Source organism: Serpula lacrymans (genome assembly GCF_000218685.1).
Source record: "Serpula lacrymans var. lacrymans S7.9 unplaced genomic scaffold SERLAscaffold_1, whole genome shotgun sequence".
Lineage (NCBI taxonomy): Eukaryota > Fungi > Basidiomycota > Agaricomycetes > Boletales > Serpulaceae > Serpula > Serpula lacrymans.
The window spans coordinates 4,160,245-4,173,602 of NW_006763290.1; the positions used below are offsets into that span (position 1 = coordinate 4,160,245).

General features: G+C 39.7%; 2 protein-coding genes across 2 annotated transcripts; one reads left to right on the forward strand and one right to left on the reverse strand.

Moving 5' to 3' along the window:
- Nucleotides 1-4,257: 4,257 nt before the first annotated feature.
- Nucleotides 4,258-6,184, reverse strand: SERLADRAFT_404821 (uncharacterized protein; the record flags this gene model as incomplete). The annotated part of the gene is made up of 11 exons (XM_007312637.1): nt 4,258-4,389; nt 4,438-4,462; nt 4,513-4,586; nt 4,641-4,766; nt 4,851-5,011; nt 5,097-5,161; nt 5,230-5,379; nt 5,437-5,545; nt 5,785-5,871; nt 5,968-5,984; nt 6,162-6,184. 11 exons carry the CDS (start codon nt 6,182-6,184, stop codon nt 4,258-4,260), a joined length of 969 nt encoding a protein of 322 aa, XP_007312699.1.
- A 2,611-nt stretch (nt 6,185-8,795) lies between these two features.
- SERLADRAFT_404822 (uncharacterized protein) lies at nt 8,796-12,812 on the forward strand (the record flags this gene model as incomplete). The annotated part of the gene is made up of 20 exons (XM_007312638.1): nt 8,796-8,906; nt 8,969-9,075; nt 9,152-9,236; nt 9,282-9,410; nt 9,615-9,845; nt 9,910-10,005; nt 10,360-10,413; nt 10,586-10,880; nt 11,033-11,099; nt 11,151-11,172; nt 11,265-11,316; nt 11,365-11,529; nt 11,630-11,658; nt 11,840-11,925; nt 11,989-12,040; nt 12,137-12,250; nt 12,353-12,466; nt 12,492-12,592; nt 12,668-12,731; nt 12,780-12,812. 20 exons carry the CDS (start codon nt 8,796-8,798, stop codon nt 12,810-12,812), a joined length of 2,007 nt encoding a protein of 668 aa, XP_007312700.1.
- Nucleotides 12,813-13,358: the final 546 nt, after the last annotated feature.

Consider the following 13,358-nt stretch of genomic DNA (forward strand, 5'->3'; position numbering starts at 1 on the left):
ATACTTCACTCTGACAACAAAGTTTATACCCTATGCTGCCTTTCACCTCTTTCAACGTCAACTTTAATTGTGTAAGCAGTTTTAACACTTTTTTCTGGTACTTGTTTGACGGCGATGTGTTGGGATTACCCATTTTCTAATCAAGTTGGTCAAGGTGGAACTGTACTCAGCAACATCTCTACCAATTTTTTTTATGATGCTCAGAACTGAGACAGAACATTGCCTGTTGTGCGACATCACACTTCTGGATAATGTTGAAACAAACATAGGCAGAATTCGGATCTGCCGGAAAAGGCAAGTCATGTTGGAGAAGCAGATATTGAAGCTGCCTGTTAAATGAAATGTATTGATCCTTTGTCCTGTTAGGTTCAAAAAAGCCTCTTATACCCCAAGGATCCAGGTGCAAAAACACTAAAGTGAGCATGCCAGGATTGTGGTCATTCAAAAATTTGGATCCACTATGCATCTGGAGGAAATACTTGCCATCAAGGCAATACGCAAGTGCGTTGGCTTTTATAAGTCAATATGATTCAGGTGAGTGATCTCCTAATGTATAACCCACTGCATCCATAAAACTGTCAGAAGAGTTCTTCTCTGGTGAGTTGATGTCCATACAATCTATATAATTGGCTGTTGTACTGCTGCCATCCCCTCCAGGAACACGAGGAAGCACATTAATGTTAACAGCAACAGGCATACCGGTCTGTGACATTCCAGAATATAAATCCTATACATTGTTTTCACTCAACTGCACACTAGCAGCGCAGTACCAAGGATTCTCTTCTATCAAGAAATTAACCATGTTATGTACAGCTTGTTTACCCACAAGAACAGGAGAGAGTCTCCCAATATTCTTGTGCATCACTTGAGAATCCAAGCTGACAAACAAAGCATACATGGACCACAATATTTCTTCACATGAAGGTGGTAAAATGTCTCAGAGGCTCACAGAATCTAGGGGTAAATTTGTTACATTGCCTCAAAGGTATTTTGGAGAAAAAGCGGCGACACTGCCCCTGCTTTGTTTTTCAGATATAAGGTACAAAATATGTGTGCAATGTGCACAGGTAATAATAGCTTGTTCAAACATTGAAGCGGAATTGAATGCATGTCTCAAATAACAAGGAAGCGCCTCCTGCCCATAATATTGAATATTTGCAAGGGAATCAAGTGGCTGACCTTGTTTATCCACAACAGCTGTCCAACGCCCATGGATTATGTAACCCTTTGATATACAGAATGCCTCCACCATAAACATCAACATCTTACAAAGTGGGTAGGACCCATTGTGGAAGAAACAGATTGCACAAGAGAGCAATGTCAACATCTTGCGCATGAATCAAAGATAGTCCTCCCACCATGTAACATTATGCACAGACAGTGCACAGTTTTCTTTGTTGGTGAGAAATAAACATCTTATTTTGTTATTCACAAATAATCTTAAGCTGCTCATTCCAGCTACACATATGTGGGAACACTGGCAAACAATGTGCTCTGACACGCCTCGACTGCCTCACAACGCTCTGTTGCATGTGTTTCTGTTGCTGCTGTGCATCAACAGTGTCATTGTCATTGAGAGGAAAACCAGTCTCACTATTTTGACGATCAACCAGTAGTTCACAGAAGACTAATATGTTTCTGCCACAACAAATGTTGCTACATGCATGACAGTGTAAATCCCATACCAATGTCTTCTTCACAGCAAAATGTCCAGCACACACAGAATGGGCTCTCGCTAAAGCCCTCAAATTTGCTACAGTGAAATGTGAATAATTGTTGAGGAATTCTTTCAAGTGATTCATTCTAATAACAACATCACTACCTACAGGCCAAAGGTGATCTGGTGCTTTACATTCCTGAATCAGTGAACTAAAAGCTCTTTTGCTAACGGGCTGTGGATGATCTGTCTGTGCGACCTTTTTCTCGCACATCAATAATATCATCAACCACAAGGTTTACTATAGTTCACAATCATTGGAGAAAGCCCATATAAATACAAAAATGTCCAAGTTACAACCAAACAACCCACAACAACCAGTAAACAATGAACAAAGAAGTAAATGTTAGCAAAGGAAAAAGTAAAGTGATGTTTGACTCACCAGCAAAACTTTCCCCATGTTCTTGACTGGAATACGGACGAGTAACATTGCTAGATAGATCTGTCATACATGAGCTGTATAATTGATTATTGATCCATCCACACTTACTGGAAAAGAAAACAGTTAAGGTCAACAAAATCAGATTTGTTTCCCATGGCTTTTGTAAGCGCTTGTAAAACAAAAAATAGCTATCATAACTGTAATTATTATGGGCTTGTTCATAAAGACAAATAAGACCTTTTATAAGGGTAGATTCGCATGGGAAAGGTCTCAAGGCAGCATCAATATCATATTGAGAGGGTACATATTTGTGGTAATGTACGGTCTTGCACTGGAGAGAAAGAATAACGTGATATGGGTATTGAATACCACTGGTCGCATATTTTTCTTTAATCTAGCTATCTCAAAGTAATTTTCAAGTCTGGTAATCTTCTTTTTATATCAAGTGATTTACCTAGTCGAGACTAATCTCAGCCATTGTTATGAAATATTATAAGTGTATGTAGACTCACCCAAATGTGGATTAATCTCACAAGTTGTAATAATTATTATGCAATTTTGTAGTGAGAAAAGATGGAAAGAATATATTGGCAATGCCAATTATTTTCTAAGTTCTATTGAGACAAATCATGTGTGCAAATACTTAAGCCGATGTTTGCTGCAATAATCCTGTGCAATCATTGTCGGTGAATGTTTGTATTGTCTGCATCTTGAAAATCATGAAAAGTCCACCCAAAAATAATGCCAAAACTGAACAACAATGTTTATTACAGAACAATACAAAGCAATCTAAAGGAAAGACAGATTGGGATAGCTGCCCAAAAATGTTTGATTTGAGCGCAAGTGCCATAATTGGCACCTATCCAACAGCCATGTAATGTCATCTAAATTATATAGTTGGCTGGCTTGTTCTAGGATATGGACAGCACTTTCCAGAGTTTTATGTACCATCAACAACCTTCTGTTTGCAGTCAGAAACAGAAGAAAATATGTGCCAAATTCAAGACACATTGTGTTACAATAACACATTTTTGGACCTTTAATTTTCATTGTCCTCTTTAACCTTTTACTGTAGTTTTTACACTCCGTGCTATGCATCACTTTCCCTTTTGTTCAAACTCCACTTTCTTGTGCTGCACTGCCTTTCTTTCTATTTTAGATACAAGTCTCTCACGCAGCGGAGCTGGTCACATGGGCTGCACCCTCTGACATCATCAGCCACTGCCTTCATCAAAACTGTATAGTACATATGTACAAACAAACCTGTAGTAGTATATATACCCCAATAGATCAAGGAGACTCCTTAGTGAGTCCTCCTGTTGTATCCTCACAACTTACTTGTTGAAGCCTAAAGGGTAACCACTCCCTTATCATTATCTCTATAGTTGGTTCTAGTTGTACGCCAGAGTAACAGACTCTTGGTCGTTACACATTGTATTTCAGTGGAATTAAGTTAAACTACAATAGCTAATGCAAAGAAAACTTGATCATAAAAAGCATTTTGGCATGATAATCATAAGGCCAAGACTGGGGAAAACCTGAACGTACAAGAAAATCATTGTAGGCATTCAAAATCACTTGAAGATAGGCTGAAGCCAACCAGTCATTACACTGCCACATAAATGTCGGTGAGCATTACCATATTCCACAAGTTTTAGCCTACACCACATGAGTTGTTCAGCTTCACTATAATAGTAAGGGCGTTATAACACCCTGAGCAGCCGAGTCACAATTTTGAATATTTCACATTGTGGTCATTGATTCACAAGGATACAAGGCCTTGAGTTTTGCAAGCCTCTAATTGAGCTCTTACTAAGTTTTACAAACGATGGGCGAGCTGTTATTCTATGTCTACCATAACATATGAGATCTGCATCTGCTAGGTAATATATAACCCATGCATTATTCAATCCATCGACTTCATAGTAGTGAAAGAATAATATATTTTTCATACGATAAAGAATAACAGCACACATAACTAATACTACACTAGAGTAAAATATCCAACTAGCTTGAGATGAGTGGGTTTCCTTAGCAGCACACTGAGCAGCTAAACGTGCAACTGATGTGTTCTTGATAGCTTGTGGATATAATATCAGACATGTCATTATTTAAAAAATAAAAAACAATCATACCTGTTCCACCATAAAAGTAGGTTTTAAATTTTGGCCTTACTAGTTGGGCCTGGGGGCATTTTGAAGAAGTTGGGTATATTGTTATAGAACTGTTGGTAGTTAAAATCCCCGCCTTCCACGCGCCATGATCCTACACTTGACAACGCAAAACAAAGCTACAAAAGAGCATGAGTATGATTTGATGTTATGAATGTACACTTTACTTGGACTGCTATATAGGCTATGGACCTAAACGTGACAGAATGCATGCAGTGATGCTACATGTCCACAAGTTTGACTTTTGGCTGATTTGCATCTGGGGCATTTGTACAGAAAATGCAGAGGAGGGCGATGTAAAGACAAATTTGTAGGCCTATGGTATCAATCATTTAGATCTCTTGAATAGATAACACAGAGACTGGCTTACTCTGAGCAATAAGGTGCTTTGGAATAACCCCTTCTCATTATCCTCGGGGTTGTACTTATAATCAACATACATGAAGGTTGGCCACAATTTTGCTGTGACCAGATATTTGGGGTGGTGGTCACAAATCTGTTCTTTGATGCTGAGAGGAAGTGAGAGTGAGCAAAAACACAGTTGAGAAAACATACATTGCATTGCTCCAATCATACTCACTAGGGCAAATAAGGCTACCTGTGAGATTGTGCAAAAAGCCTCATCTAGAGGATCAAGAGGAGTAGTAGATAATGCAAGGAATAACTCTGAAAGCCACTGCACTGCTGCAGGCTTTATATTCCCAGTGTTGTCGCCTTGTGCTCCATTCAATCCTTTCATAACTATGATATTGTAGTTAAGAAACTATCTCAGAGAAGGCAGGGCATAAATGTACTTGCTTATAGATGGAAGCTAGTTCCTTATTACTTGCAAAATCTTCATTCAGTTTTTTCTTGAGGGCAGAAATATAATATACAAGTTCCTTAAACCCTCTAAATGTATGATTCTCACTATTTTTTAAATTTTATGCTGCTTCTGTAAACAAGATACAAACACTTACTTTTCACTATAATCTTGAGGTTGCACTAAATCCTCTTCGTCACCTTGCTCATAAATTTGCCAATTGTGTTCCGCTACCATGTCGCTGATAGAATCCAACAGTGATACCAGACACCAGATCCCACAACCTTGGTTGACCCAAGAGTTGATACTGACATTTGTTTCTATCAATAGCATGTATTAGCCAACTGTAAGTCCAATCACTCACCTTTTAGTCTTCAAGACGCCAGATTTCAAGGCCTGGATTTCTTCTTTGAGGGCTAAAATCCTTTGCTTTGTTCCAGCTTTGATGGCTGTATTGGTCCGCATTTTGTCGTCTATACAATGTTCATCCTCAGGAGAGGGGAGAGGGGTTGAAACAACCGAGGCCATGACAAACAGGAGAGAAGGGCAAAAGACGAAGGGGAAGAGACATTGAGAGCTTCTCTTTTTATCTCATCCATGGCGGCAATGGCAAACATTTCAAGTTAACCTTGATTGGCGCCCAGTACTATTAATATTAGGTCCATGCTTGACCTACCTTACTGTAGGTAACAAGCAGTCCAACACCAATTACCATACATATGATAAAATTGGATAATAACCAGACCAGGGATTGAACCTGGAACCTTCTGGATACATGCCAGCTGCTCTACCAATTGAGCTATATGGCCAAGGTTATACAATGTAGGATCTTAAACATGACATGCAACCACGGACGTCTTACACAGAATAGCTGCTGCATACTGGGCTGGCTTACAAATCAGAGGTATTATCCTATGGAGTATTGGTATGTCAGAGTATATTCTAACAACATAATCTCTGTTGCCGTCCACACTCAACCGCCCCAACCAAAAATGAGAAGTGCTGTTACTACCGGCCGTACCAGAAAACCTCTCGTAGAGCTAAAACTGATAACAAATTAGCGACACAAAAAAATTATCAAAGACTTACAATTCCAGCAAAATAACTGGCATGTTGTGAACTACAAATAGAACCTCACACCTAAAACGACTGTAGGTTGCCATCCATGCCCACCTCATTCAGCTTGTCTTTTATTCTGATACTCCACATTCACTAAGTTTGCCGATCCTTCAAGAAAAATAAAAGTGAGCACAAGGCCCAGCGCATTAACACACAAGCTAGACTCACCATGCTCAATGCCTGGTAATATCTTCACAGTGAGTCTAAAACAAGATGCCAGAGTATAGAAGACAGGTGGTCTCCACAAAATGGGGAGAAAGCAGGAGAAGGACTCACCAGAGACACTCGACACCCTCAACATGACCATTGATTACAGATGACAAATGTCTCATTGAGCTGTTAGATGCTTTGGATGTTGAGACGTACCCGATTCTAGAATATCCATGTGTTGGCAACATTCTCATGACTCTCAACATCACTAGGACTCGTGGGCATATGCAGGAGTTGAAGAGATTTTTGCACAGGGGAGGTTGGGATATGCTCAATGATATCACAATAGTATCACCCAGTGGATTGCATGTCTTTACAGGGATACCAGTCTGGTCCATATTAGAGATCTTTGAAGCAAGCGCAAAAGCATTAAGGCAATTTCATCAGGAGAAGAAGGAGCAAGATAGGCAAGTATCAATGCTTACTGAGAGAAGGTAATTTTGATCTTTTTGCTATTGTGTGGTCTGCTGAACCCTGTTTTCAGGTCATGATAGATATCTTGTAAAAGAAATCACGCACAGTTTGCAAGTCTGAGGGGCCTGTCCTTACCCTTGAGGTTTGGCGTGTTGGGCCAGGAAGGAAGATGATGGTGATAGCTGAAGGGTATAAAACACAGTGTCCCTGCTCAAAGCTAAAGGGATAGGATAGAATATATTTATTAATCAGTATATAACAACCTTTACTAGTAGATGTATATTCAAACAATAAAAAGTGGAATCTGTCCATAATACAGAGAGATTAGCCTATAGTCGAGGACTTGGATGTTACATACCATCAAGTTGGAATGAGGTGATTCTCACAGATAAACACAATGACATCCCATGTTACCATGATCCACAACCTTGGGTGTAACTGTTGACCTAGAGAAAGACTCAAAATGCAAGAAGATCTGTAGTAGTAGTAGTGAGGCCAGAACTTAGACATCACAACATTGGGTTTACTACTGTGACTGTGATGAACAATATCACTCTGATAGCAGCAATCAATGAACACACTAGTGCATGTGTTCTGTGCTACTAGCCTGGGTAGATCACACAATTTGGAGAAAACACAGTGTTGCAGACTCTGGATTCAAGTTGCTGAATGATTGCCAATGTCTAGCTTGGACTCGCAATTGTATTAATGGCGCTGGAGAATTGTCTCCATTATTTTGACAGCCAAACCGGTATAAGCACACCCTGCAAACAATCACTTCGAAAAATTAGCACAAAGAAATTTGCTGGAAAATCATTTAACGTCCAAGTTGGAGCCCAGAGGACCATTTCAAGTTGGACTCCAATTCACTGGTGAACTGATTCAACCTCTACCTTTACACTGATATCTCTGCTCCAATCATTCATATCAAGGACTACTTATTCCCAGTTCAGACTGATGTGTACTCTAGTCCCAGAGCTCAAAAAAAGTCCTGCTTGTATTATTGGACACTTCTTGTATCAGAATCCTCCCACTTTTCTGGTGAGTATCATCTTTTTGAACTGTTGAAATATTGATCTAGCTGCCGCAAGAACTATTCCAGCCCACTACTATAAAATGTTCCCAGGTTTATCATGCTATACTAGCCAAAAGTCACCTTCAAATCCAACCTCCCTGAGTTCAAGTTTGTTCTCCATGGGTCCTTTCAGTGATGATACTCAACATGTCACTACATATATGGTAAGACCTATCTATACCCTCATGCTTCACTACATAGCAGAAATTCATACTGCAATGGATAAAGCTGGAATCAACGCAAGCGATGTGAGGCTTGTTGATACATCAGATATACAGTATATCTTTGAAGCTACTGATGAAGAACTTTTCAGTGAAGGAGCTTTATATATGATGCATATCCTTATTCACTTGTTCACATATCAGTTGTCAGCCTGCACCTCTCAAATATCAGATGCTCTCACAGCTGACCTAGTGACAGTTCCAGTGAAGTCAACTACTAGATGTCCTAGTCAATGATGAACTCCTCTACAAGACAACAATTAGTTAGAGTTTTTATTGCAAAAAGTGGACTCACTGGCCAATGGTTAACATTTTGATCTGATAAGGGAGGGTCGCTTGAAGGATATCATCTTTAACCAAAAATACTTTGATTGGAGATATGGCAGTGATAAATGTGGACGTAGTAGACATCTTTGGCATGAAGCTATTGTATATCCAGCAGCAAGGTGAAGGAAAGACGCACCTGGTAGTCCGCTATCCCTTCTCTATCTTCCTTTTCCATCTCCAGAGGGAGTTCCGTATTGCACTTAGAATAACTTGAAAAATCTGATATTACTTTTTCAGGACTTACCTGTCACAAATTGCAGCAGTATATCTGTAACAGGGAAGTGTGCAGGCACTCGAGCACATCCCATATTTGCATGTTGGCAGGACAATTGGCATCCATAGTGGGGTTTTGGCAGTATGTCCCAGAATAGCAGGTGCTGGTGCACTCAAGCACCTGCTATGCTAGGACGTACTGCCAACTATCAAGAAATGAGATTATCTGTATCCAACACCAAGGTATTGGTATTGGTCCGTGTTCTTGACATGCATACTCACAACTTGGAGCTTCTACTTCATTTGCTCAACAACAGCCAAAACTTACCACCAAACCTCATCAATTTCCGCTTAAATTTGTCTGCACTGGTTGCCTATGGATCTTCAATGTTTTTAACGTCTTCAACATCCTCTATGGGTCAAGGTGAGCGAGCTCACAATCCTATCCCTCAACAGGAGCTTTCCACCTGGGTGGCAAGTCAAAATATGATCTATCCTAGTGGCATAGACAAATGGGAAGGACATTTGCGTTGTCAACTTCCTGTTGATGATAAACTACATGCAGCTGGTGATAAAATGTCAGAGGTGAGTCATTTTGATATCTGTTAGCATCTGATGAATTTGATCTAGTACGCTATACTTTCTCTAGCATTGAACTCCATACCTGACAGTCTCTCAACGGTATCTACAATGCAGAAGTCGCCCATCTCCCAACAAAGCCCAGCAAACAAACTTTTCAAGACTGGCATCCAATTGGCAGTAAGCAGTAATCAGTATGGCCTCAATGTTCTCCCCATCAACACTTTGAGAACACCAAGTTGATCAGGAGTTTGATTGCACTGATATTGCATCCTCCAACAGACTTTTTTAATTGGTGATTTTTAAGTAAGTCACTCATTCATTCTTGCATTCCATTATTGCCTGATTTTTTTCATACACAGCAATTTTACACTACACAATCAGAATGCTCAACATTGGGTGTCATTTTACGATACAACTGTTAATGCCAGCCTTAACCCCCATATCCTGCTCCATCAGCTTGGCTATGAGCTCCTTGCGCCAATGGCATTTTTTCTCCCTAGACCTTACAGCCCTCCTCTATCAGATTCACAAGACTATCTGGAACCTTCAGAAAGGGACAGTGAAGATGAACATCTGACTGTTCAGCAAAAAAGCGCCAAAAAGGAGAAGATAGTCATATGCACTGCCTATGACCAATTACTGCCTCAAAATAAACATTTCCGAGCACTTTTCACAGCATGATTGTCAAGCCAACAATGTCTGGACAGAGTGTGAACAAGAGTGTGCTGAGAAGGGCAACAGAGTTAATGACATAGATAATTTGCAATCACAGGTATGTAATTCATCTTCAGTATGCTATAATACATATGGATGCTATTCCCAAGTACATCTTTCACAAATCTCCAATGGCTGATTTCTCACTTGTCTGAAGCTCCCTTGTGGATATCTGTAACTCTGATGAGACACTAATGGCATTCATCTGCACAAGTCTTCCAGAAAAATACAAAATTCTCTTACAGACAACCTACTAGCTGTGTTTGGGACCCCAGATCTATTGACAGAGAAGAACACCTGCCTCAGTGCTGACTCTACCTTTCAAGCACTTCACTTGTCATGCTACAACCACCACTGTACCAAGGTGGAGTTGTTTATTTATAATATGTTCCCTATTGCTGACACTCCACAGGGTCATAAAGCTCCATCTGATATCCCTTCTTCTATGCTTGACAGAGTTGGCTGTGTATGTACCAACCACAGGCAGATAATCCCATGCATCTTCAAGGATGTCAAAGACAACCAGAAAATGTTTCAGTCCCTCAAGGTCATCTTTAAAGAGCTGTTTAACTGGATACATACATGGTATTGTAAGTGGTTCTCAATATTTTCTCACAGGTATCTCATCAATGTATTAGATGCAAACCCACCTGCCTGAAGAGTGCCAGATGCTTGAGCAAATTGTGTCCATCTTACCAGGAAACCACAACTTCCCAGCCTCCCCCTTCCTCTCACTGGTCATCAATATCAACGTACAGACAAAGGCTCACTGTGACAGCAAGGACCAGGAGTTTTGCCTGGTTCTTCCCATTAGAACATTCAGGGGGGCAGCTCTTGTGATGGTTGAGACAGGCCTTGTCATTGAGCTGAATCATGGGGACTTTGTAATTTTCAGGTTGTCTGATTTCACTTATCTCAACCTTCATTATGAAGGTAAACAAATATCCATAGTACTTCATACTGATTATGAATTTGTTTCATGGGCTGCTGATAGAAATGGCTGGCAGGAAAATGAAGCCATGAGGACCTTTGCATAAATACACTGTCTATGGTACTACTATACTACTCCTGTATGCGTTTTTCAGCAATTCTCAGAGGTATTGTCAGGAGTTATTCATATTCTGACCAGAATGCCTGCCCTAAACTCTGTGGGTAAATTTTCACTTCCCTGTTATACTTGATTCTCTGTTTACTTTCTCACAGGCTGGTCAACTTTGATGGCAGGGTAAATCTAAAGCTTATGCCTCCAAGGGGCAAAACAATGCAGTTACTTTAAGTGCTGAGGAGTACTAGCACCTCATGACTATGGATGCCAAGGTACAATCTACCCAGGCAGCTCAGAAAGAGGCATTGGAAGCCAAATGCATAGGTAAGACATGTATTCTGGATTTATAAAGAATACACTCATCTCCCTCAGTAATGAGAAAGAGAGCAGCTAGTTATATGGAAAAAGAAGAAGAACAGGATCTTAATGACATTGACACAGTTACACCATCAAACCCTCCTATAAAAAAACAAGCCATTGATAATGCATCTGATGAAGAAGATTTTCAAGGGGTTCTAATTCAAAAGCCACACATAGGTGGATGAAAGCAGCAATCATTATGATGAGGGTGAGGGTGCTAGACCTGATAGTAAGATATATAATCATTCCTAGAGGAAAATATTTACATGCTGCTAAGATGTTGATGGACTCATTCTGGATGATCAAGTACGTTTCTGAATACTTCTTATATTCATAAAGCTAACAGCCTATATAGTAGCCCAAGTCTAGGCCTGTTGTTATACAGGAGAGGACTAGTTTGTCCAGAAAATCTTCTACACCTTTGTCCAGGATGTCTTCTAACTCTACCTCTATTTCTACACCTGCAGCTCTTTTTTTACTGCCAAAGATGGGGAAAAAGCATAGGATCACCCTTGATATGTTTCCCAGTCATCTTCTGGATCTTGCTACTGCTGGGCATGCTGTCATGAGATTGTACGTTGTGACACAAGAAGGATTTCCTCCACCTACCTGCTGCTCCAAATTTTCTTCCAAAAGGCTTATCAATGCTTCAAAAGGCCGAAAAGATTTACAAGCCAAGCTTCTAGAGGTTAACAGCAATGAAGAAATCCAAAACATGTTAATTGACTATATATGTGTCACAACCTCTAATAATATCATATTAATCAATGACTCTTTTTACTAGGTTTGGTCTGCTGTTGCCCAGGTCCAGGGAGAAATTGTAGCCAAAGCTCGTCTTATGATCAATGGTGCTTACCATATTTCTGGTGATATGGCGCCAGCTCAGATCAAGGAAGTTGTAATATGGCTTTGAAAGACTGGTGCATTTGCTGATGGTGATCTTGACATCAAGGTGAGCTATTGTTCTCCTATATTGACATCAATTCTAACCATTTTTAAGGCTAGAACATTTAACAAGCAGAAACCTTTTTCTTATCAGATCTTCAAGATTGTGCGCTACCCTGAACATTTCAAAGGCATCCCTTTAGCCCTACTTGCAATTATCACCACAGCTGTAAGTTCTGGCCTTCTTTATCCAGGTGTTTATCTTATTAAGCTTTCAGATTGAATGTTCACTCAGAGCATACATGAATGGCAACAAGGCCACACTTGAGTTCTCAGAGAATTTTTTCAAAACCAGGTAAGTTGTTACATATTTACGTTGACTTGTTTTGAATATTGGTTATGTGGGAATACTACTTCATAAAGTTGTCAGTTCTTCAAAGGAAAAGTCCTATCTGGATGAAGAAAATGATAGAAGGCTTGTACCAGGACATTTTGTAAGCATTAATGCCTTAGCTTTTACAGCTACTGATTTATCAAAATAGAAATCTGGCAAATCTTCACTATCTAGGGATTGATGATGATCATATAAAAGATGAAGATTTTGGTATTGATTTTGAAGCCCTAGAAGGCACTGTCACTATTGTTAAGCATGCTGCTGGATGGTATTTCTTGTTTTCTATCTATGTATCCTACATTTTATTGTTGCTAGAAGTAAAAAATATTATTGTGTTGTTTTTATTGCATTATTTGGTTGTTGAGTGCAATGCATGCTATAGCTGCTCTGAGTGTAACAAGTGCATTGAGTGTAATATCTACCCTAAATGCTACTATAGTATCAATGTATTAGATGAGCACTATGGGTGCTATGGGTGCTATGGATGCTATGGATGCTATGGGTGCTGTAAATGCTGTAAGTGCTATGTTTATAGCAAATGCTGTCATAATATTGATGTTACTATATGGGTCTCTTGGAACTATAGTCAACTATGAGAGTACTATAAGAGCACATTATTCCTGAATAGATGCTGGGGTTTCTATTACAACTATGATCACTATGACATCTATTTTTGCAACTATAGTACTATAAGAGCCTATATAGCCAAAGTGTTTCTCCTGATGCG